Source organism: Falco peregrinus, chromosome 4 (assembly GCF_023634155.1).
Source record: "Falco peregrinus isolate bFalPer1 chromosome 4, bFalPer1.pri, whole genome shotgun sequence".
Taxonomy (NCBI): Eukaryota; Metazoa; Chordata; class Aves; order Falconiformes; family Falconidae; genus Falco; species Falco peregrinus.
In genome coordinates, this window is record NC_073724.1 from 101,154,298 (window position 1) to 101,181,254 (window position 26,957).

At 36.3% G+C, this 26,957-nt stretch overlaps 1 protein-coding gene across 7 annotated transcripts in view; it reads right to left on the reverse strand.

The window, feature by feature from the left end:
- Positions 1 to 26,957, reverse strand: part of SGCG (sarcoglycan gamma) — a 138,797-nt gene that overhangs the window by 62,573 nt on the left and 49,267 nt on the right. For 2 of the 7 annotated variants that reach the window (XM_055802359.1, XM_055802362.1), the window contains 2 exons: positions 7,139 to 7,265; positions 6,529 to 6,726 (listed from right to left, as the gene is read on the reverse strand). In XM_055802359.1, the coding sequence (XP_055658334.1) occupies positions 6,529 to 6,723 (195 nt within the window). In that variant the 5' untranslated portion in view covers positions 6,724 to 6,726; positions 7,139 to 7,265. The remainder of the gene's footprint in view (positions 1 to 6,528; positions 6,727 to 7,138; positions 7,266 to 26,957) is intronic. The other 5 variants (XM_055802357.1, XM_055802364.1, XM_055802363.1 and 2 more) reach the window with 4 other exon arrangements.

Here is a 26,957-nt window from a genome sequence, read left to right on the forward strand (position 1 = left end):
TTGCTTTATAGAAGACTTTGAAAAATATTTTAAAAGAATTTTTAATACTTTTGCTGTATTCATTATTAATTGCCCATGAGAACCCAAGAAGATTAGCAGAGTGGTATGTCTGCGATAAAAAGTTTCTGGGAACAGATATATCAGTAGAGCACTCATGCCAAAAGAAGAAAATACCTGTGAATAATATTTGGAAAATCCTGTATGTTTGTCTAACTGTAGCAATTGTCCTATCTATTCTGGTGCCAGAAATATGTGTGCATAAAAAGAGAAACTGCAAGTAAAGACCATACTCTAGCCTAAATATGCACACACCTTCCAATTCTCAATGTCTATGTCTTTTAGCCCAGCTGAAGTGCAGGCATGAGAGCAGGGTAAACATTTGGCCTGTTCTTAGGAAGAACTACACTTAGAATATGCATTGGTGGATTGGACATTTTGTGCTTGGCCCTCCATATACCAAATTAATTCCTGTCACGATAAGGTGATCCACAGGTTGTTCCAAGGCTTAGTATTAGGGCTTGACTCTCCTCATGTTAGTGACTCAAACCCAAGCAAGGTTTAACGCAGATGGCAGGAGAACATGGGAATGAGTGCAGATTTGAATCACGTTTGACTGACAGTGCATCTAAAACTACAAAGACCTGTCTGCCTCTTTTACTCACACTGTGTTTAAAATTTTTGTCAGAGCAGAACTTGCGCTACATGGCAAAAACCACACTGCAGAAAGGACACTACGTATTCTGGGGAACACTCTTGTTTTATGACTATCATCAACATGAGATACTGCACAATTGCCTTGACCTATCTCATTCCAGGAGATTGTGATAGCTGTGGCATCCACAAAAACCCATGGAAACATGGGTTTCTCCATCAGAGACTAAAACTGTTCCTGGCATTATGATAATGTAGCATAACCTAAATTATATCATAATTGAATTAATGTGGGCTTTCTGAACACGATTTGCTAGTGCATCAGAAATGGTAATCATCTGATCAGGTGCTTTTTTCACACCTCAGTTTTAAAGTACTGGCATGACAATCTATAAAATTCAACAGTGATCTAAAAATTTTGGTCCAGGGCTTCACTGATTACAATGTCGACACAATGGATCAGTATTATGGGCAAAGTTCTGACCAGGTGAGTACTAGTTCTCTATCTAATAGCAGGGTAGAACAGCTAAAGACCGTTATATTCAGGAGAAAATGTGAAATCAGTCTCATGAACTTAGTTTTCTCTAAGGAATATAAAGATAATGGAAAAATAAAAATGTAGAAAGAAAAAAACAAACACATCAGAAATCACTGAGGCAGCAATGCAAGCAAAAGATTATAGTAGTGAAATTGTATCAGTTACGTAACAAACTGAGAAGCCAAATACCTTGTTAATGCCTCCTACTGACCAGCTAATCTCTACAAAGCTTTCAGATGCTCACTGTTGTATAAAACATTGTTATACAGATTAGCTCAACATTGTCCAACTTTTCCAAATTTTTTGCCAGTCATGCAGCCATCTAGAGTCATGCCAATATGGACTTTATATGTTGGGTAATTAGTTACGGAGACACTTAAATAATTTAAGAATTCCAAAATACAGATTTTCAAACGTCCTGTTCACTTGTCCAACAGATCTAGGAATACTAACATTTCCGAAGTTAAACTATCTGATCACCATTGGACATGAACACAATCAAAATCTCATAAGGGACCATTTTACAAATAAAGCCTACAAGGAAAAAGAGGGGCCATATGAAGAGGTACTCATGTCCTTTTACTTAAGAACAAGTGGCTGCAGGGCTCAAGTGGGTTGTTGTACTCCCGGATTAAAATTCCTCCTTTCACTGAGAAAATCTGACTTTATATCTTCTCCCAGAGTTCCATGCCCTAACCAACCGACTATAGTACATTTGATGTTGGGAATCTTTTACTCTCTAGTAGGTTTTTTTCTGCTTCATATAAATTTATTAAATATTAATTAGAGCAGAAGCTACAAGAGAAACTTCTGTCTCCAAGGTGGGTACAGTAAACGTCTGACAGCTAAAGCATGTGTTATATCCAGTCCAATACAAAATCAGTTTTTCCATGTAAATCAAGACAGTTTCAACCAGAAAGACTGAGAATTGCCCAATTCTATAGTCTATATCACAATAAGGATCTGGAAAAGAACAATGAGAGTAAGGAGTATTCTTGCGTTCAATATATTCAGTATTCTTCTAGTTAAATATTTCAGGATCTGATAGTGTCTAGGAGGATGAACTTTCATCTCATATGATAGTGTCTAGTCTAATATAGCTGATGGCCTTGAAATTAAAATGTTACAAGCTAATTAGAGTCAGTGGACGATTTTAAAATTACGCAGTCATTTTAATCAATTAAGACAACAGGGTAAAAGAGGAATATATTTTTTCCGGTGAAGCATTTATCTTGTCTTTGTCAGAAGCGTAAAACAGATTAGCAATGAGTTTTTCAGAGGAAATCAGTGGTGTAATATTATTTAGAGAAAAAAAAGAAATTCTGTCTTGGCAACATCAGATGGCCAACCACAAAACAAATCTTAAAAGCAAAAATGATATTAAAGTGCATCAATATTTCTCTTCTGTTGGGAAGCTCAAAACTGGAGGCTGTATTATATGCATGTCTAATGAGTGCTGTGTAAAGGGAGATAATAACTTCCTGGAGTCTTTGCCTCTGCCCCTGTTCATACAGCCCAGGAAACTTTTGGCCTTCGTTGCTGCCAGGTTCACTGCTGGCTCATGCTCAGCTTGCTGCCCACCGGCCCCCAGGGCCTTCTCCAAAGAGCTGCCCCAGGCCAGGCAGAATCAGCCTGTGCTGGCGCCAGGGGCTCTTCCTCTCCACAAGCAGGACTTTGCATTTGTCCCTCTTGAATTTCATAAGGTTGGACCATACCTCCAGCCTGTCTAGGCTTCTCTGAGTGTCAGCCTGAGTCTTGAAAGTATTAAACAGTACCCCCAGACTGGTATCATCCGCAAATGTAGTGGGCAAGCATTCTGCCATCTCTTCTAAGTCATTGATAAAGTTGTTAAAAAGGATCAGTCCCAGGACAGACCCCTGCAACACTTATTACTGGCCTCCGTGTAGAGGAGGGTAACACATTAAACCCAATCTCCAGGGTCTTTTTCAAAATTTCTAATTTTCGTGCAAAACTAATTCTAGTATTACTCTGTTTCACCTTATTCACCAAGCTGAAGATTTTTTTATATTATATTTGATATAATATGTTCGAATCAGTCTTCCCTAAAACAGCTGAATATAATGAATTCACAGTGTTCTTCTCTCACATCCCCAAAAAACTTGAGACCCTGTCCACTGGAACTCTGGGAGAGAAAAAAAGAATGAGATATATCTGATCCCTGTAAATCAATTTGCACACCTTGGGGATGCTCATACATTATGTAACTGGAACAGTACGAGAAAAGGAATACATTCTCTGTTCAGGTTGCTCCCCTTTAATCTAGATTTTATGAAATGAAATTAAATTCTGTCCAGTTTAGTCATGTTCGTTTAATACTGAAGACCTCTCAAACAATGGAGTTTAGAAAAGTCTCCATCTTTCATCATTCTTCCAAGTTTCTACAAGGAGATTAAAATTTATTAATCTTGCAGCATATCTATGTCTAGTTCACGTTCTCCTTTATCGGCTTAGCTTGTTTGCATTTGTCACACTGTCTGGTTTTTGGGATTGAGACAGGAGATGTGTGCATGGATTCATTCCATGCCAGAGCTTGTTGAGGCTCTGTTCATAATTTCATTATTATTTTAATCTGCAACTATGAATAGACATAGCATGTGATTTTTCTATACTGCAAGTTATTATTTAATGAAAGATTTAAGGATGCCTTCCAGAAAAAGGAAGTAGTTTTTATCATATAACAGTAACTTTGATATCTAAATAACAATTCTGTCAACTTTGAGTGGGCTCATGAAAGGGCTGTGCTATAGAACTATGCCAATCAATCACTAAAGCATCAGCACCCCTGTGCACTATACTGCAAAACTGTTTTCCTAATAGAACTACATACTACCATCATGTTATATTTAAAGCTTTCTTCGGGCACAAACTCTCTTCAGAAATGTACTATAAAAATAACTTTAAAAACGTTTATCATGTTTTTCTGAATATGTTTATCAGCCTTAGTAATACAACTTGTTTCTTGTAATATTCTACAGAGAAATACTATTTTATTAGCTATTAATATTCTAATATTGTTAACAAGGATAACATTTTAATGTATTTTTAAAAAACTGAATCTGAATACTTTTAAAGTTTTAGCTAAAAATACAGTATCTATTATTAATATTAAACATGGTAAGTAGTATAACCTCTACATAATATACCTTGAACGCATAATAAATATAAAGTGTTATCACAGCTGACAGACTAATATTTGCCAGATAACTGGTGACTGCATAAGATAATATTTCACCATTACTTTTCTATTCTTCCCAATAATGGGCATGTTTAATTGGATAAGTAGGATATATAAGAATCAACTGACTAGACAGCAAAAACTTCTCCAGCTTGGAACACCAGAACCATAAAAATCTATTTCTGTGAATATATTGTTAACTCTCTTTTTGAAACATTAACCAAAAACTTGGAGGGATAAATGCTTAATTCCATCAGGAAAAGGACCTGATGATAGTGTTGGTAATTTGTATGTGTTACACACGTTCTTTACAAATCATATTTCCTTAGACACAGGAAAGGACTGTGATGCTTCAATTATACTTCCAGACTTCAAGCATGCAATTAACATCTATATTCTTTCTTTTTTTTCTGAAGAGGGTAGCAGGGCTTTTCTGTATGATACTTCTCACACCTTCAAGAGTTACTTCTTGTCTTGACAGATATACTCCATTATAACAATACCCAGAAAAAAAAGTTCTCCGTTCTTAATGACCTCATACATACTTCTGGTGAGGACTGTGACATACACGTGTACTTTGCACAAATGTTCTCATAGCTGATAATTAGCTGAAATATAGATATTTCCCTCAGATTATCCCAAATAAGTGAAGGCATTACATTGAAGTCACTATTTAACTGGGTATGTCATGAATACCGATTTTTTAACAGAGAATTAGGACAAGTCTTATAATCACGGCATTCATAGTCCACTCTGTGAAAGAATGAAAGCCTGCACTACTCGAGCTGTTATTTCACTGCTCTTCTTGCCAAGGCGGAAGGACACTGTTCCTCAGCAGATCAAGGCATTTGGTGCCTCACAGATAACTAGTAGGAGACAGGAGTTCCTAGAAGTGAAGTTTCTGAAACTATTTTTGTTAGTCCTGACTAACAGACTGATACTAGAGAAGAAACACCTAGTTTCGTACAAAGAAACCAGACCAACAGAAAATAATTTTAAAAACTCCTTAAAAATAAAAGCCTGAGCCACACAGAAAACAATTTTTAAGTTATTCATCTTCTCTGTGATTCATGATGTGCAGTCACTAAGTGCACATCTTCCATGTGAACTGCATAACAGAAAAATTGTATGTGATCGAAGATGTTCTGCATTGTAATCTGTATGACAGTAACAGTGCTGAAAAGAATTTATGTGGGGGAAGAAATTTGATGGGAAATCAAGCACTAGCAACTATAGTAGTAAGTAGGACTTAAAAATTAACCTACTTACTTTATAGTAAGAGAAAGTAGAGTATAGACATGCTTCTACGAAGATAAAATGGCCTTCACTTAGTCACAGAGGTGTAACAATGATAGATAATGGGACCTTTAACATTTTCTCCAGTAGCAGGGGCAGCGCTGTAGGAATTTACTTTTTTTTTTTTTTTCTTGTAACAAGTCTATTCAAATCTTCTGTGTATCACGACTGCATGTTAGGAGCAAATTAGCTTAACTTCAATATTCATTGATGCATTTTATTGCATTCTGACTAAAGCTACATCTTGCAGACATCTGAAAGCTACCTTTTAATCTACTACATGCAAAATTACATTATAAATATTAAAATATATATGACAGTGGAAAGTTATTAAATTTATTCCTGAAAAATATAGCTGCTTAGCCTCAAGCATGAAGTAGTAATAATTACCTCTGAGCTGTAATTAATTGGGCAAATAAATTGTTACATTTTAGATGCTGATAAAAAGGAGAAGGAAGCTAAGAAAAAACAGCGACTGCTAGCAATCTTTCAACACTAAGGAATTCTGGTTGAGATAAAAGTTACAGCAAACACACATATAAAATATAAACTAAACAGACACTGAGACAACAGGAAAATACATTCTCTTAGGATGGTTAGAATTCACCTTAATATAACGTATCAACAACCTCAGTATTTCAAAGATTATTACCAATACAGAGATACAGATCAGGAAGTATGTTCAAAGAGAATATACTTTCAACCGAAGTACAAATTACAGTTGAGAAGGAAGAAAAAAGAACCACCTATTGCGCACAGAGAACCTGATGTATATACAAAAACAAGGGGTGAGGCTGGGAATAGAAGAGAACATACAAAAAAATGGAAAACTAAAGAGGACACTTACTGGGGAAAACCACATCACTTTAAGAATCCAAATTGTCAAAGAAAAATTCACAACCAGGATGATAAGCAGAAGGAGAACAAACAAGTAGAGGCAACGCTTTCTCCATCCATAAATTCCAATTTTGTAGACATATTCATTCTTCGGCCTCTCTAGGCTAGTGCCTGGCGTTGTTGTAGTGTATTGTTCACGTACCATCTGCTATGTAAAGAAAAAAAAAGAGGCTGCTTAGTTGTTCAAGGTAAATTATAAATATTTATATAAAACCCCAAAGAAAATATGAAGATATAATTCTAACAGCAAGTTACTAGAAACTAGAAACTTTTATGAAGTTTTACCTGGATAGCATTTTCATCATTTCCCTTTCAAATTACATTTACATCTTACTTTTTGGTACACACGATGTGATGTTTTAATATATGGACTGCATCAATTGCCATTTTCAGGAGGCTTAAATTTATTTTATCCTATATAGAATGGCAATACTTTCTTCCCATTTTTCATAATATTCTAATTCTACCATCACAAAATATTTCATAGGATCGTATCATCATCTGTGGCTCATAGAACAATTTTATTTTACTGTAAAAATAGTTACAAGTGATAACAGTACCTTGTGAGCACAGGTTTAAAAACACTTCTATATATTCTTTCCTCAATTCAGTAATAAAATGCATTCTTTGTGTTGCAAAACTTAACTGTGTATCACTGGAATGCCAAAATATGTTAAGCTTCAGAATCTGTATATAAAGAAATGAAATGGTTCTTAATAACGTAAAGGAAATAATGATTTCTCAATTTATCAGATATTCACATTTAAAGATATATTAGCAATAAAAACATTACTTATTGGGTTTAAACAACTTCTTTCACTTTATGTTATTGTTCTTAAAGAAGCATTCTTTGAATTTAAAGAAATCTTATGAGATTGCACTTCCTTAAAATGTGAAGGTATTCACTAACTTCCACCTTTACAGCACAGAGATAACCAACAACTCAAACCATTCATTAAAGCTTAAAATTTCAGCCAAACAAATAAAATCTCAGCAGCTTACCTAGAACAACAGTGGGCAACATCTGTCTCATTTCCACCAATATAAACCAAACCAAAACAAACACAAGAGGATGTCAAAAGGAAAATTCTTATTTTAAGTTCAGGCACTTCCCATGAGCTAAGTATATCCACAGGCATCTTACATCAAAAACTGGTCAACTTTCCTACAGTATAATGTTCCCAAATGACAGTGCCTTCAGACAAGTTTCAACCAAGGTCTCCTCTCAATTCCAAATTTACTCCTGGGAATGAGATTACTGTGCTCTGCTCACACAACTTTCAAAACGTGATCATATTACATCTTTGCCTAGCTGATTAATTACTCTACGTCATTGAAGATCTTCTCAGGTCTCCTGCAGAGCTATCCTGTGTCTGTAGCAAGCTTGGGGCTCTCAGTTCTAACCCTCATCTTTAGAAAAATGCATTTTTTTGTTTCTGTAGCTTCTTATTGAACTACAAGACAGAGAATGAAAGAAAAGTTTACAATCAAAAAGAAGTTCAAGCATTATCTCTTTGCATATATATAGTAGTCATATTATTTCTGCACTTTCAAAAAGCTTTTGATTTGTTGTTTATTTACATTAAAAATGAGATGATCATCAGCAGTTCATAACGTAACTGTACTACAGCATTATGGGAAAATATTCTAAATAATTTTTGCTGCGCTCAGTCTCAGTTGCTCATGATACTGTATATATAAATCTTTTTATCTGCTGAAAATATTGAAAATAGCATAATGATTTATTAGTTGAGAATCAGATTCTGAAATAACATCACTGCAAAACATTGTAGATTTACAAGATGTTTCTTAATATTCACCACATGAACTATGCTTGTTTAAAACTATCAGATTGCATTTTTCAGTTCTGTGTATTACTCAAGCACCTGGTACTGATTATAGGATACCATTTATATGTGAGCCGCTACTACTTTTTTGCTGTTTTCCTGCTAATCATTGTATAACAAACCATATCGCTCATGCAGAAGTTTCCCTTTATTTTAAACCTATTTTAACATTCTCTGCCAAGTAAGACTAATTGGCACATTTACACATACAATGGGTTTCATAAAATGCTTACGAAAACCTTCACCCATACTTCCACAAAGATTTCTCTGAACACTAACTTACAGGATAGGATGCAGTTAACTGTTATCTGGCAACACCAACAGATCCACTTTGAGAAACAACCAGTACAGTTCTTGCTCAGATACAGTATAACTACGTAATACCCTACTATAGGGTATCCTCTGAGTTTCTTACTGTTTCCTTCATTACACATACTTGTTAGGTGTCAGTATAATAAGAAACAAGATAGATGACAGCTACAGAAATTTCTGTAGTAACAGAAGCCCCTTTCACAAGACAGACTGCTTCTGCCTGTTCCTTGGGTTGCTGTTTGCTACATCTTCAAGGCAAATTTCACAGCAGAAACACCATTGATAAAGAGTAAATTAATTCTCAGATCTTCATGTTTTTATGTCAGCCTCATCACAGTGGTCTCTGAGGCTGGGATTCATCTTACAATGTTAGATACCTAAAATTTAGCCTTCAATATTTGAGCCGGCCAACCTGGACTCTCTTTATGGTCAATGGAGATAAACCCACCCTGCTGGGAATTATTTATCTGACTTATTTCAGATGGATATTTCAGACACCTAGTGAACGGCACCTGAGACGTGTTTAACTTCTCTCCATAAAAAGAAAAATAAAGAGCCTGGGATGACTTTTTTTTATGTACATATCTACATGTTTTAGACATAAGCATTTGGTCAAACTAATTCCAACCAGAATAATTTCCAGAAGCATGTAATTTAACAGGAAGATAGGATTCTTTTGACTCCTCTTCTCCTCTGTTCCATTTTTACCCTGTAGTCAAACGTTTATTGTAGGAGTTGAGGGTTTTCCACATAATGTATTATGTACTGCTGTTTAATGAGGCAAGGTCAAAATCCATTATGCATTTCACCAAAAAGCCTATGAGTCTTGTGATTGTTTTCAGCCCTTCACAAATTCCACAGGGGAGATCTTCTCCCAGCACAGCATTGTTCCTTGCACAGATTCTTTTTTCCTGGCAGAAAACAGTTCTGCTTTTCCCGAGCATTACTAATCCTGCCAAAAATTGCTCTGGTGCTAGCAAATGGGTAATGCTAGCCTAGAGAACTGACTGCTTTGAAAAGGATTAAATTTTTCTACTTAATATAATATTTCATTATTTTTAAAGAGAATTAGTGGCCCAGTACCAAGTAATTACAGGGGAAATGCTTTAAGAATTGGTGCTATTGGACTGTTTCTTCTGGAAGAATCAGCTTCCCATATTACTAACTTACATGTTCATAAGCTGAAATCACATAGGAGAACGAGCTCAGACCTGTCTGGAGAAGTCAAGAGAGAAAGTCTTTTATAGGTTTGGGTTGTTTTAGGAAGCTGGGATGAAAGCAAAGCCTTAGACAGGCAGATCTCATGGTTGGCTGGTGAAGTCGCCCAGAGTTCAAGAGACACTCTTAGAATGGAAACAACAGATACTTAATACTATGATGAAAAATGTGACTGGAATAATCATGAAACCGTAAGTTGGTAGTGTAGGAGCATACTAAGCAGACACTAAGAAGGAAGTGGTTACCTGAACACCTGGGTGTACACAAGTTAGTGGGAGAAGCCAGAAGTTTGCAGAATGAACAATGACTTCACTAACTGTTATCCTTATACTCTCTTACATGGAGGCAGCAGAGAGTGATGGACTACAAAGAATAAGAATCATCCTGGCAACCTATAGTGCAGATAAAATGTCAATTTAGTTTCAGAATCAAAATTCTGATGTCATGCAAATGGGCCTTGAAAACATGTATTATTTGCATCAGGTCAACAATACCGTAAAAAAATCTTCTATTAATCGGAAGTGTAATTTCTTAGTATTCCTACTCAAGGGCCCACACAATCAGAAGTCAAATAAGATTAAGGTCAACTATTTGCACATTCCTTACGTATTTTTGTATATGTGGCCATAATTCATGGGCTCGAGGTCTATTATGGTAGTTTGCTATTTTAAAGTATTTTCCAATTATCATCGTCTGTTTTACTGGGATCTGTTTTTATCCAATTCTTGTCCACTTGCTGACTTAAAACAGATACTTAATACTAATTAGCTGCCAAAGATTTGTCACAGATTTTAAATGATGGTTATAACTTGTGAATTACTTGTACACTGCAGTTACTTTGACCACATGAGATTTTCTCCTGTGTTCAGGTGTAACATGTTAAAGTGTTGCATGTAATGCATGAAATACATGTCTATAGGAATATACATATGAGCTGCTGATGAAAGAGCTGTAGGTTCTCTACATTGTGTTAATAAAGCTGCCCTCTAAAAATACATAGCCACGACAACATTTCCTTGTATCTATTCCACCTTTTCCCATGCAAGACCTGGAGACTGGCTGTAGAGGAATTGTAGAGGAATGAAGGCAGGTTAATTAACATTGATAATATACAGCTGTGGGCTGGCTTCAGGGGTGGTGGGTTGGCTGACGTGGATAGGGTTTAGCTGTGGCTGGTTCCTGCTAAGTAGTTAAATAGCTCTAAGGAGTGTATGAACAGGAGTATGGGATGAAGAGAGTCTTGGAAGAAGCAAAGGGAGGAGAGAGAGTGCCCTGGATGTAGGAGAGGCCCCGAGAGAAGAAGGGTGCCCAGATGAGGAGAGGCTGGCTGGAAGATGAGCCTCGAGAAGAAAGAATACGGATGCAGTAGAGATGAGAAGCAGGGTGGACTGGCCTGAAGAGGATGAAAAAACAGCATGGACAGCAGATGAACTTCTGAAACCTTGTGGGGGATTGGTGGCCGTGCTGGGGCAAGGCACGGGAACTACTTATTGAAGTTAAACTGGTATGGGGTGGTAAAAGCCATCTTGTAGCTGGCTAGTTTTGAGAGTGCTGTGACAACTGGCCTCTCTGATTACCATGATTCAGAGGTCAGGCGACTTTTATATTAATACCTAGATATTGAAAAAAGTCCATTAATAATGTTACTGCTGGATTGGGTTAGTTTAGATATCAAGTTCAAAAAGCCATTCTGATAGCTCTGGAATATTAAGACAGCTGTGTTTTGAAGAAGGAATTTGCAAACTTATCAGTAAGCCTGCTTGGGAAAGCAAGCCTGAATAGGAAGCTTGTTAATTGCATTATTTTCAGAAATTATTTATCTGTAGGAATTGCTGAAGACAGAATACTATTACAATTACAGTAAGTACTCTCATTTTATTTCAATTGTAAAAACATGTTTTCACTGTTTTGTTCATAAATGGCCATGCTATTTTCTTGAATATAAATAAAATTATCCTTAATGCACAGTTCAGAACTGTACTACTGAAGTAGTTTTTCATACTGTAAAGTAACTAATAATAAAATTATTAGAAAGCATGATTTAAATATAAGACTACTTAGTTGGTTAATTTTATGGCTATTAATGGATTTCTAATTGGTTATTATTAGCAATTTATATTTTTGGACTGTTTCTAACTGTTGATTTTCAGCAAAGCGACAAAAAGCTTAGCATTCAAGAGAACCTTTTTTTAAATCAGAGTTAAGAAGAACTGGTGAAGTTTGAAGAAATTTGCATCATGTGGTCATACTGTATATGTTTGTTAGAAAGGGAACTTCAGTCCTCAGTGCTTCTACTCTTCCTTCTTTACATGAAGTCTATTCATTCACATGCAAGAAAGAAAATTCACAGTATGTGTGGGGATGAAAGAGGTGATAGTGCTAAACTGAAACAGTTCAGTAGAAAGACTATTTCAACCATTTAAACTAAATTCTTGTGCCACTATAAACAAACTGAAATAAAACAACCTGTCAACTCAGGCAAGTAAGAACTAATTCTATGATCTGCACAGAGTAGCTTCATGGAACATTATGCTCATTAATGTTTCTATACAATACATTGGGCTAGATGGTTATTATGGTATGAACATCAGAAGTACATTAAGACTTCACACTTTAGTGGCATTCAGGCACACACAGCTCTGCCTTTGCAGAGGACAGAAATAGCCCACCAATTAACAAACAGAAGTAGGGGCAGCTGCAGTATTTTCCTGACAGAGGAAGAACAGCTGTGGCAAACATGTTGTTCAAAGAAAGAAAAAAGAAGGGAAACTTTTGGAATCCATATGGAAAAGCTTTCAAGACAAATCAGAAAGGCAGGAAAACCTCAAACTTTCATGACTAGATGAAAATTTTCTAATTCCTTTCAACCCTTCCTCATTCCAACATATTGTATTTAATCATGCCTAACCCTGCTTTGCTGAGATCTGTGTGTTATTTAGTATATTACAGTCTGAATTGTGTCATCAGCTCAAAAAAGATGGATCCCTGCAGCATAATTTGTGGAAACTGGCAAAGAAATTCATATGGCCTAGTTAACTGTTTGCATACCCTGCAGTGCAAATTTACATAATAACTATGACACGGTCACAATTAACAGCTTTGCATATTTTAAGTACCACTGCAATAGCTGACAGGTAGTCACTGACAACATACGATGAAGTGCAATATTAAAAATGATTATCTAATATATGTGTACTTGTGAATTCATTTACAGTAAAAATGTTTTAAAGCTGTTTTCATTTTCAACTTTTTTTTCCTCCTTTAACAAACTCCCAAAATATTTATTGAATCAGAAGAAGTAATTTTTGTGGTACTTCCTTTAGAATCAAAAGGTCAGGCAAAAATACTAGACAGACTTTTTTTGTAATTTTTAATTTTTGCATGCTTTACTAACATTTTAATAAGTAGCTAGTTTCTGCTATGAGAATTCCCATGTCTTTCATGTAGAATGATTTAACTAAAAAAAAAAAAAAGTGAATCTTCTGTCTCTGAAATTCAGTCACCATTAGAGCTAAGTTTCCTTGAATGACCTTGGGTACTGTAATGGGGGAGTAAAAATTAAAATCTCGTAATTACTTACTGTCCTGAGATTTCTAACATATATGTCACTCTGTCCTGGTAGACAACAAAATTCTTCTCAAGAAAACAAAGAACTTTGATGTAGAAGTGATTGGATGGTGGTGTGGGTGACACCCCAACATCTAGAAAAGTATCCCATGCACAAGGCTACCGGCTAGACCTTGTGGAGCTCTCATTGCTGTTAGAGATTTTAGAAATAAGTCTTTCAGAAGAGAGAAAAGAGAAGTCCATACAGCCATTGTTTTCACCTACCAATGAAAGACTGAGATCCAATAATGGTGTCAAGATCACTTCAGTGATTATATAAAGGACAACAAGTACACCAGGAAAATGGAAGATGCATAATGTAGTGCAATCAATATCAGTGAATTCATTTTTCCCTTGATTTAAAAGTATTTACATGTGCACCAGAAGCCAGAATAGATTCATTCTGCTAGATCCCCCATTTTCTTTAATTGTGCATTTAACAAAATGTTTATAATTAAGCTAGGTATGAATTAAATTACTTATGAATCACTTAAATGCTCAAAGCTTTCAACTAATACAAACAAACAAACTAGGGACTGCTTAATCTACCTTCTTGTCATCTACAGTACAACAGAAGACAGGAATTCGTTATGGAACAATGGTGTTACTGCGTTCAGTTGTTCATGAAGTGATGAGACGTAGTCTTTGATTCATCATGTAACAGTTTTCCCAGAAAAGAATCATACAATCACAAAACCTGAAAGCTGGAAGGGACCTCTGGAGATCATCTAGTCCTATTCCCTGTTCAAAGCAAGGTTAACTTTGATACCAGAATTGGTTGCTTGTTAGACAAAAAGGTGTAACCGTAAATCACAGGAATTTATCTTCTTCAATAGCCTTAGTGTCTCTGAATAGTCCTGCTAAACTCTGATTGTCTACACTATCTGTGGCAGGCTTACATGCAACTTGAAAAAAATATTTACATTCTTTCTCAAGCTCTTAAATACTGCTTGGACTCTTCTACCGGTTGCTACATTTAGCCTCTTGTGAGTTTTGATCATTTTTACCCCGTTTGATAAAACTAACATTTTTTTATTAATACCTTCCTGCTTCTAATAACTTCTCTTGCCCTGCTATTTAGATACACTGGTTTAGCCATAGCTTTTAAATATGTATTTATGCTGAAAATCTGATAAGGTATTTTGAAATAGTCACATGCAAAAAATTGTTTCCTTTTCACAGGCTGCTTCCCTTTTAATAGTGCCCTTTTAAAGTTACAAACAATGACTAAGATTATTTGTCTCTCATTACACCATCAAAGATTTTTATTCTAGCATCAACATGGCCGATGTTACAATACACTCCTTGACAACAAAATGAAAGAGACCTTGTGCACTGCTCACAATTGTCAGGAAATGACTCTGCTTCCTGTGAAACTGCTCCCAAAACCAGTCATTTATGGGATCTAAAAATGTGGTCTGAATTTTGGACCTAATTATGACATTTATACTACAAAGTTAAAAGAAAAAAATACAATTTCCTCTCAAAGTGTTTCTCGCCTACTACAGCAAGTCACAGTCATTGTAATCACCCTGATCAGGTCATTGGCAAACCATACTGACAAACAATGACTTTAATATTATCAATCATATTTATACTGTTAATATTATTATTCTTCTGTTTAGATTGCACATTCCAGTCCATGAGCATGTTGATATAACTGCTGAGTTGTTGATACCACTGCTATATCAATCTGTCTTTACAGTAAACTTCTGTTAACACATGGCACCACTTGTATGTATGTCCTATTCCATCTTTCCTGTATGTTTTTAACTTGGTGTTACCCACTGACTGTTTTCCATCTGTTATGTTTTCAACATGACTATTCAGGTTCATTTAGTTTCTTAGCTTCCTTAAGTCTAACCATTTTAATTTTCCTATTTTGAGGCTATAGAAACATGTATAAATTTCCTGTATTTCTCAGTCTTCTACCTTCAATTTAAGTAAGACTGTTCGTTCATCATATCCTACTGCCAGGTTCTTTTTTATCCTGTAGCTGAGGATGTATGTTTTCTATGACTTCCCTCTTCATATCATTCAAAATGTGCTCCTCTGCACTATTCAGCTTTCCCTCAACCTCAAGTTTAAAAAGCTCTAATCTTTTCAAAGTTATTAGGTGCATGGTCCCATTTTGGTTAAAATGAAGATGACACTCATATTAATAGTTCCCTCCAGTTCAAAAATATTCCCAACTCCTAATGAATTTGAATCCCTTTCCTTACTCATGTACCCTTTTCTTTCCACATGGTCTTGCATGTGGTAGCAAAAGCGTTTCAAAGATTGCTACCATGGAGGATTCCTGGTCTTCACTTACCCACTCAGTCTAAGCTTTGCCTTCAGAACCTCTTTGCTAGTTTAGTTTTCTAGACTCTCAGTAGCTTTAATCCCCTCAGTTTCAAGGTTGCAGGCTGGCATCCTCTCTTGGGGTCTACTTGACTGAATCATCAATTTTGCAAAAAATACTGCTGCCCTCTTCTACCTATCAGTCAAACCCGAACAGCAGGTGCAACTACTTCTGATATAGCTTCCCCGGCTTTGCCTAGTGCTGGAATTACTGGTGCTGTAACTACATTCAGAGTGAAGAAATGAGCTGCTTTCTCCCATCTTTATTAAAATTCTAAATATATGGCTCCTGCAGATCTGAAATCCAGCTGCAGTAGCCAGATTTGGTAAGAAAGGAAGGAAAAAAGATAAATTAGCCAGCTATGTATAAAACAGAGTTTAAAATGTGGTTCTGTTACAGTCACAGAGGGATATTTTATTCCTATTCACTTGACTAAGATTCTATGCTTAATGAGAAGTTCTGCTTCCAGCATAAAAATATAGTACATTACCTGGACCTGCAGGAAGTTTCATTCTACTTAGATGTTACTAACATAGACGCAAATGAGAAAATGGTGATTTCCAGTTTAGTATACCAACCTGAATTATATTCCACATGGCCTTCATTCTCCTAAACTTTTTTTCCTTCCCCACTTCCCCCGTCCCCCAACTTCAGGACTGTAGTAATGAAGTTTGTTTTCTATCCCAGGATGGTGCCTAGTTTAACTACCATATTTGATTATATTCTTTCCCAAGTTGTCTTTTTGCTGGGATGCAACTCATTTCTTCGAACACTGACCCTAGTAGCTGCCTGTCTAGGAAATTAAGTTTAGAAAAAACTAATGAATCAGCCAAGATAACACATGTAGAACTTTTCCCTGACACTCTCCTCTTTCTTTGTCCCCTCCTAATAAAGAACTATTTTAATTTAAGGTGCTTCTATTGTCTTGAAAATTGGGCTGGGATGAGATTGAATCATTCCAGCTCTCAATAATATTTAAGCATGCAGAAACATTACAGTGGGGACACTGGTATCAGTAACACGTGTTAAGCCTTGCAGGACTCCTTAATATAACTCTCACTTACTTTTAAATGGAGGAGGAAACGAGGGATCTACAAGTGTTCACTTCCCAGCTACAGAACGTGTTTTACACTGGCATTAGCTCCCAGTCAGGGATTCTCCACCTGTGCAGCTTCCAGAGATCTATGCTCTTTTGCAAGTTGTTTGCTACTACATGGCTCCTTTTAATAATATTTTAGGGAAATACTGCTTATAGTTCACCCACCTGCAAGAAAGTCAGGCTAGATGTCATCTGGAGCAGTCTTAGAAAACTGAAATTAAGAATTCTTGTCTTAAAGGATGTAATCTCAGGATGGGAGAAACCCAAGGAACCCTAGTGTAGTCTACTGAGACAATGGGAGTCAAATTCAGAATAATAGTAAAGCACAGATCCTAAAAAGCTCTCTGGCTCAGGGTCCAGCAACAACTTAACCGAAAGTGTAACTCCAGTGAACTCCCAAGCTTGAAATTGCTTCCAGATTTTCAAGTCTAGGGTGGTTACATATAATGCGTTCAGAAGCCACGCAAATGGTTATAGACTGTCAATTCCACTGCCACAACTTTCATACCTTGCTCCCTGACTTGGTGCATTTTCACCCCTCCCCTAATGATAGTGATGAACAAGTCAAGAATTAAAGAATTAAGAATTCTGCTGAAGAAAAAGGAAGGATGGTCTGAGGACAGTGCGACACAACTTGCAGGGTAAGAGGAAAAGGCAACTCTCATTGCTCATGCTGGGAAGGGATGCCTGAAGCACAGAGAAGCCGCCACTTAGTTGCTACCTCAGGAATACTGGCTCCACAAATTGAGGCCTGAAAGTTAAACACAGTATTTCACATACATTTATTATTTTAGCTGATAAGAACTGTACAGTTGTGCACCTTAGCAGTGCCTTCCAAATACTAGAATGAATCACAAGGGGATGATTATCTATTCCTTTTTCATTCCTTTTTCTCACGTGTGAGCAGAAATAAGAATGAAGGGAAATAAGAATGAGATATGAATGCAGAAGATGCTATTGTTTAAAAAAATCTTTCTTGGTAGTGCTAATAAGCCTGTTTTCTGTAATCAAAACCTCAAATATATGCCTGAACAATAAATCATGGATCAATTTATTGTTCATAACACTTAAAAAATCGACTCTTAAAAAATTCCACAATAATAAATACCCTTCTTAATCAATAAATCATGTATTTTGACATGGAAGTTACAACATAAAAATAATGAAAGAAAACTAAATAGACTGGAAGAATAAGTGAGTAGCACCATAGTTAAATTCAACGCTAATGTTAAGAAGAACTGTTTAATTGTCTTTGTTTATACTGACAGGTCTTTAAATGATTAGCTTGAGCTCTGCATCACCTGTCTTGAGATAGGTAGAAGAAAGGAACAATTTTAGGCAAGGAATGCTGAGAGCTATCTTGTCCTTATGGAAAGACCAGCAGAATTGTCCTTTTTCCTCTCCCTAAAATTTAATGAAAACCCTGTCTTTATGGAAAATAAGAACAGTGCACATTTAGTCTACTATGTAAAGGGCTTTCTCACCAAAACTGACAAAACAAAATTAAATACACAGGGATGATTTGAGGATTTAATTAAGTTTTCCATCCTAAAATTATAGTCTTTACAGGATTATAAATTACACTGAGAGCTGAATACCGCTTCCTCTCTTGCTCTGATCATTTGGCCCTTCCAGGCATCAAAGGGCTTTTCTTCACATGAAAATGGAAGGTTTCCCTTCGGGCTGTCATTCTTTGCAAGTAATACAGCTTTACAATGCAATCCAGGTATTATCTGACACTCCAAGAAGAGAAACGGGGAGAAGAGTGCTGACAAATTTACAGAACTTTTACTACAAACTACCAGAGGTAGTTTTTCTTCACTAGGACTTCAGTTCTTTTATTCAGTGACAGCTAAATCATTTCCTTATTCAGAACAGACAGACAGGCACATTACACTGGATGCAGATAAGGCCTTTCTGTTCAGTTCTTATTATAGTAATTTACTGGAAAAGTCTGGCATTGAATTCTTATGGTTGTTTGCAAGTAACTTGATGAACAAAATTTTGAATTAATCAAATTATAGAATTTTGTATAATTTTAGATATGTAAAATCCAACAATTTTTTTAGTTACAAGGCTGTGACAGTTACTGTCTACAGTATATAAATGATTTTCTGATGTGAACTCTCCCAGACATCCAATTTAAAATTATTATTAAAAATAATTGAACAATCAAGCAACACAAGAATAAGTTGAAATCATAAGTTAAACATGACAATTTAAAACACGTATTTAGTCAGACCAAGATTTAGCAACATCTTGCTGTATCTATCTGCCCAAGTCACTCAATAATGCAAATTAATAATAGTACCACCAGCTGTCAACACAACTTGATAAAAAAAGTTGATTAATTTCAGTACTTATCAACATCTTTGAAAGCATTCTGAATTTTTAATAACTATAGAGATTAAAATTAAAGGATTTTTTTAAACTGGTTAACATTCACGGCAATAAAGGGGAAAAAAGGAGAAAAAATTCAGCATGAACTAAGAACTAGAACATGTGTCTAATGTATCTAAAGATACTTCTTAGGATACAGCTCTATCATTGCAAAGTCTTGTAAATTTGTAAAGTATTATATAAAAATTAGCAATCCTTTTTATTTATCTGCTTCTTCATATATTAATAATAATTCTAACAATGATGTTCAAACTATTCTCTTCTCATCTCTAAGAACTATTAATTTGCTAGTCCACAGCACTTGATAGTGAATTGTTTACTAAATGAGTGAATGCAATTTCTTACAAGTCAGCTCTTCAAGCGAGTAGCTGTAAAAGAAACAATTTAAGTATTTTTTCTGAAACAGAAAACTAGCACTGAAACAAATGGGAATGTTGTAGTCTAACAGCTAGTAGTTTCTGAAATACACACAATGAGATATTCTATGCAAAGAACACAAATTAGCTCTCAAGTCAGTCCTCTCTCCTAAGAAACTGACATTCAAAAATAGACAATGCAATTACAAATCTATGGAGAAAAGGAAAGAGGAATAGTTCTTTTCTTTGCAAGTCCACTGATCCCTGCTTGACACCGACCAACATAGCATGTACATGCACTGGAAGGCTGGGTTTTCATAAATATTCAAATCAGATATTTAACATTGTCATTGCTTCACTATAATTAATAAGTGACAGTATGGCTGTGGCTTCTCTGTTTTACAGAATAAGGGAGTTAATAGTATGGATGCCAGCCACTCTATTTGTGTCTGACTCTTCCACAGGCACATTTAAATTAGTAGTACAGATCTAGCTTTTATTTTGGATTTTTTTTAAAGTACTTGACTTCACTACCATTAGAATGCTCTAAAGTCTTTCAATTTCTGTTTTATGTAGCTTCCTAGATAAACCCCCCCAAACAAACACAGAAGAACAACAAAAAAAAGAAAACGTGACATACTATTCACATTGAACTGACTCATCTGCAGAGTTCTCATCTTTAGACCTAGCACAGATTTTGGTAAAACTCATTGCAGGAGCAGATGTTAGTCCTCTCTACAGACCAGGACTAGGAGAGAATGAGATATTGTGGCAGCACCATTTTCTTATTTTTATTTACAGCAGGACAGCGATAATACTAAGGAATGGCAGATTCCCTTCTGAGCATTTGGTGGAAGCGTCTTATTTCTATCCATCTGTCCCAGAAGCTGTATCAGCTCTTCCCATGTAAAACTACCAAAATTTCTGTTCTTTCTTTTTCCCTTCTCCATGCAGTAAAGTCTCAATTTCTTACTTATTTTATAGCCAGACCTAGTCTCCTTTCCTATCAGTTGCATTTGTCCCAGGTTTTGTTAAATCCTTCTCCTTCCCTACTTTCTTACAGTCTTAACATCTCTCTTTCACCCCTTATACAATCTCAGGCCTCCTTCTTATGTCCTCTGCCTCTTTGCGTCCGTTACAATTTTCTGATTCCTTTTCTCAACATATTTGTCCAGCTACGTAATGTTTTCATTTCTATCTTAAAACGTCTCCTTTCCTTCTGTTCCTTTAATCTTTATATTTGTTGGTAATTTCAGTCTCTTCGTCACATCTGCTCCTAGCCTTCCTCCCAGATCCAATACTCTTGGCTGATCAGGCTCAGTTACTGTTTCTCTTGAGAACAGGTCCCCTGTCTCTTACCTGCTTCTTTCCTCTCCTTGTTTGGCTTTTGTTCTTTCTGCTTTAAGATCCATCTCTCTTACAGAGACCAGAAGAGGTGTAGGAAAACATCTCACTGACAGTACAGATTCTTACGGGAGACAAGATCTCAGTTCCCATTTCCCATTTCCAGATCCAAATCTATTGCATGGAAAATTGTGCTTCACCTCTAAATTCCTATAGGCTTATAACTAGTTATTCTGTGGTGATAGCACATTAATCTGGTCCGGAGAAAAGCTGCAAGAAACTAAAGCAGAAACCTAAAAGACTGCCTGAAACATTTCTCTTAGGGATGCCAAACTAACTGTGATTTTTAGGGTTAAAAAATTAGTTAAGTTTTTGAACATATTTTTACAGGGTCATAAAATGCATACCTTGTTCAGTACATACCACTCCTGATTTGCTGACTCAGGCCATTTTTTACACTAAGAATTTTCCTACCTAACATCTAGAATATTAAAGTAAGCAGGGTCAAGGGGTGTGCTGTGAACATCCGTGCTGTTTCACTGATAGCAAGCATCCTGGAATAGCTTGGCTTATATCACCTGGCACCCTGTCAGATACAGCAATGGCCACTTTATGGTCTGGGGATTGCATCAAGAAGGGCTTCCTAAAGGGCACTCCGTTTTGCTGGGGATAAGAATTAGTTACACAGCTGCAAGCTATGTCTTGGCATTTGCTGAGGATTAGCCTTTGTTAGCAGGTGCTACTTACTCAAGCACCTCTCCCTGCCCCGCCCCCCCCCCCCCCCCCAAAAAAAAAAAAACCCAACAAAAAACCAAACCAAACCAAAAAACAAACCTCTGTTGAAACAAACATTATCCTCATCTGCCATGTAATGGAACTATTTCTTCTCAGTTGGTTTGTGTTAATGAAAGTTTGTGATAGCACTTAAGTGATCTTAGTTAAGTCTATTGGACAGAATAGTAGTAAGTTCTAAAACAGTAAGCAACAATCATTTTCCTATATAGATTAAACTTCATGGACATTTCACTACCTTTCTTTTTATAATCATGGTAATCTCAAAAAACTGTGGTGAACAAGAATGCCATCTGTTACACAGTTTTAAACTACTTCTCAGAAAAATGTTCTTGCTTTTATAAAAGGGAAAAAAATAATTCCTCATTTGAAATAAAGTTTTATAAACTTGTGACAGTCCAGATGAAGTGAATTGTTTTGCATCATGTGGTAGCTCCATCAGGCCATATAATATAACTACAATTTAAGGTTTTACTTTAAATTTGCATGTATGCACAAAAGATGTCATTCTAACTGACAGAAATTCTGGAATGTGCTCTGATATTTATAGGTTCATTTTTCTTTCTTCCCTGCTACAGTCTTTCTAGTAACTACTCAAAACTGTAAATTATTTGATAATTTCTACCAAAGGTAAAACATACTTGTGCTATTTAAAGATATATTTCTGTTATGTATTAGAAATTGGAAGCCTGGCAAACAATTTAACATTTCAGACATTTAATGAAATTCCAGTTCTTACTCTTGATAACATATCTTTATGCCACAATCTGTTATACCTGTGAAAGCAATACATTCATACCTGGAAAAAAGTGCCAGACAAAAAATAAGGACACGTGACTGCCATTCATTTCCAGACTGCTTGACAGAACTACTCCTGTATTCTCAAGTATACACTAAAATCTCCACTTTTCTCCAGGGAAAATCTCTTTCATTTGTATTTACAGTATCATTGGCAGGTCCAGAAAACTACAGCACTGTGAGACAACTACATAAACATGTATTTTTAAGACAATGCCTTTGTTCTTTAGGCAAAACTGTTTCATATTACATTACAATGGATTAGGAAGATATCTGCAATACCCTCCGAAGTCTAAGCTTATAGGACATTATTCTCCTATTCAAAAGTGGTAACTTATAACATTCTTCCCCAATTGCTTGCAAATATCTGATGGTCTCTGTTTGCCTACTTTACTTTTTACATATTCATAAGAGACTTCCTTTAAAATCCCTTAAAAACTGTTTAAAAACAGAATGAAGGTCAAATTTTGGCTTAAACTGACATTATTGTTCATTTATTTATTCAAAATATCAAGATAGGGATAATCTGCCTGGGGGTATTCTACCCACTCTGACATTGCTAAAATTCTCTCTATTTGCATACAAAAATTAATAGGAATTTCACATTATTCCAAGATTTATGTGTGTTTCTTATTACTATTCTACTCTGTACTCCAGCTCTTAGAAGAATGGACAGTAGGAATATATAGTTGAAGCAAAGCTAGAATTATGCAGTTAGCAATACCTAAAAGCTCTTGGGGCAAAAAATTAAGATTAAGCCATATTTGAAGGTATCATGCTTCTTTTACCAGAAACACACACAAATACCTTTTTTGCTTCTAAACATGAACGAATACCATCTGGTCTTGGTGACAGAATAATTGTTAATTTTATTGATTTGTCCCAAAATATATTCTACTGATTTCTTTATTTAGGACATTTCTTCAGAGTCATCCTTCAGAAAGAAAGGGGAACATACAGAAATTTCCCAGACTTCCTCAACGGGGAACATTGATGTTAACTCCTTTAGGATTTTCTTTTTGATAGCTCTGTTCAGGCTCATAAAATATAAAAATTCAGAGTATATCAAGTACTCAAATGTATACTATTCATATACACAAATAAATAGATGTCAATAGAAAAAACCCACAAAGGAACAAAATGCATACTGTGGACTGCATGAAGGCACCCCAAAATGCTCCTATAAAGTATTGCGTTGGCTACCTGCAGCTTCAATCACCAAAAACATTATCCTCAGTATTTGATAATTTTTAACATACATGATAACTGATTGTTAGAAGGTAACTAACCCTGCACATCTTCTGATGAAGAAGCTGTTCAAGTCTACCTTCAATTGCTAAAATGCATGGAGAAAACAAACAAAATTCAACATCAAGACAGTGATTCAGGTATGGCTAGGTACATATAAAGTTGTTCAGGAAGTACCGTAAAGCAAAGTTTCTGTCTTTATGGTCCCCCCGATCAACCAATATTAATTTAACACCTACCAAAGCTGACTCGTGATACTCTAGAGTGATCCAACACAGAAATCCTTAGATGTTACAAACAGCCACAAGACATGAAGAACTGGTCCTCACTACCTCTGATCATGAAGCGGTTCAGACATGGTATTTGAACAGCCAGTTTTATGATCACAGCAATAATATTCAGAAACAAACTCAGAATTTGTGCTGGCAGGTAAGTGTTTCATCTAAGAGGAGCACTGGGAAATGGCAAACTCAAAGCCTAGTTTATGCTTACCACTTATATCAGCAGCAAAGATGAAACAAATTAGTGACAGTGCACAAAGGGAATAAAAAGAGAATAGGGTAGAGGGCCTGGGAGGTGTGTCTAAAAATCCTTTAGAAACAGCGAAGAAACAGTGAAAGCTTAATTAATTATTTGTACTATAAACAGAACTAGTAATGAGGCTTAGTTGAATACAATTTGTACCTTTTGTTCTACAAGTATCTACATCAATGCAGTAACCTTGTTACATTTGAGCTCTCCAAGCCCTTTATAAAAATTCCCTGGGCAAAATATAATACCAGTCCTAGCTAGTTTAAATTGTGTGTTCTGACGCAGTAGATGCTATTCACATGCCAACAGAATGTACCAGGACAGAGTTTTCCTTTAATGAGGGCATTACCTCACAATAAACTTGAAAAAATTTTGTTACTCTCAAAACCTCTATGCCTTCATTTTATCATACTCAAATTTGGCTGCAAAATAAAAAAAAGATGGTGGGGGGTGGCAACCGTGAAGTGAATAAACAGTAAGTAGAATTTCATCAGCTTGAGAAAACATGATAGATGAAAGAAAGAATGGAAGCCTTCTTAGAGATCTCCATCACATTGCTCTCTCTGACCCTGGTCACTTCTGTTCTAGGTTGTTATATGACAGCAGTGATACTCTTTTGGTTGTACTTACTACTTTCTTCTTAACGTACTCAGTTCAGAGATGGAGGAGGAACAAAAGAAGCACACAGGATTCAAAAGGCAGGTTGATTATGGAGTTGTATAATGCACTCTTTTGACCTCTACTGTTTCCCCATGAATTCCAAATGTTTCTTTTCAACTAGTGGGCAATGAACTGGTGTTTTCAATGAATCATCCATTATAACCCCAGGAGCTCACTATGAAGTTCTAATAGTTCAGATACCATCACTTAGCATTTGAAAGCAAATTTGAAAGAATTTGCACATCCCATCATGTGCAAAATTTCACATCTGCCTAGACTGAATTCTATCTGCCATTTCTGTTTCTAGTCATTCAGTCTTGAAATGCCCTTCAGTGAAGTAAAAAAAGATGGAGAGTGGTAACCTGCATAGGCAACTGGTAGCTGATAGTCATTGGAGGACTTCCTTTAGCAGGAGACAGAGGCACCCATTCACTGACCTGAATTTGATGTCCTGGGAGTTCTGCTGATGGCTGAGCAATCAGATACAGGATACTGCAGAGACTTCTGAGGTTTATCCAGCCCTTGCTGCTCACCACATGGGCAAGCAATGATACTCCTAAAGATGAGCACATGAAGAGTGACTGGAGCTCTGGGGGACGGGTATAAGGGCCAGCTGATTTTCTCCCCAATCCTTCCAGTGAAAGAGAAAGATTCATATTCAGTGGTCATATCCTGCATGTTAACACCTTACTACTTAGCTGCTGTCAGAGGCAGAGCTTTGGCTTTTATGACCACAGAAGCCTCTTTAAGGAGGGAGAACTATTGAGAAGAGATGGGATCCATCTGACCAAGTTGGGCAAGAGCATGTTTGCTAACTTACTGAGGAAAGCTTTAAATTAGATACATCAGGAGAGGGTTGCTACAGCCTTAAGAGAAGTAAATGCATGGGGGGGCAGCAAAGAAGTGTCCAAGGAACAGCTGATGGAGAAGGCTCTTTCCCTTTCCTTATAAGAGAGGCATGACTGGGGCCCATCCCCAGTGTCTGTACAGAAATGAACACAGCATGGGGAACAAACGAGAGCAATTTGAATTTCACATACAGCTGCAGAGCAATGGTTCAACTGGAATTACAGAAAAACACTGGATAGCCTGCATGACTGGAATGCTGCAACAGATGGATACAAGCACTCAGGAAAGAAAGGCTGGGAAGGCAAGGAGGAAGAGGTTGTTCTGTGTGCGAAGGGCTGAGACAAATGCATACAGTTTTGCTTTGAAGCAGAAAAGGAGACATTCAGGAGGTTATGAGACAAAGGACAGATAAAAGGGCAAGTGATGTTCTGCTAAGAATTTGCTACACTCTCTGATCAGGCACAACAGAACGATGGACTAGATGATTTCTAGAGCCCCATTCCAATCTAGATTAATCTAGGATTGCAGTCTTTACAGCTGGCCTTTTATCACCATTAGTCCTTCACTTATTTCATTCTTGTGTTCTTTCAGAGATCTTTGGTGAACATGTGATTTTTAATAATACTATATATTTTATCTACACGTCCCCTATAGATAAGCTTTTTCTATAGTCTTTTTTTTTTAAAATAGATCCTTTGATGAGTACCCATGAAGTGGGGTTCTAGCACAGAAAGTGCTTCAGTTTTTTCCACAACTAACAAACAAAAATAATACATTTTGCATGCTTCTTATATCCTTCACTTCTCTGACCACTCTTTTTAGAATCCGATCATCCATTGACCATACAAACTACCAAGCAGGTTTTGGTGCTTGTCATGTTTGAAGAAAGATTTATTGTCACTTATGGTGTTCATTGTTCCTTAAACATTTTTGCCCAGCTGTATTGTTTTCAGATGTAATTTGTCAGAGTTCACA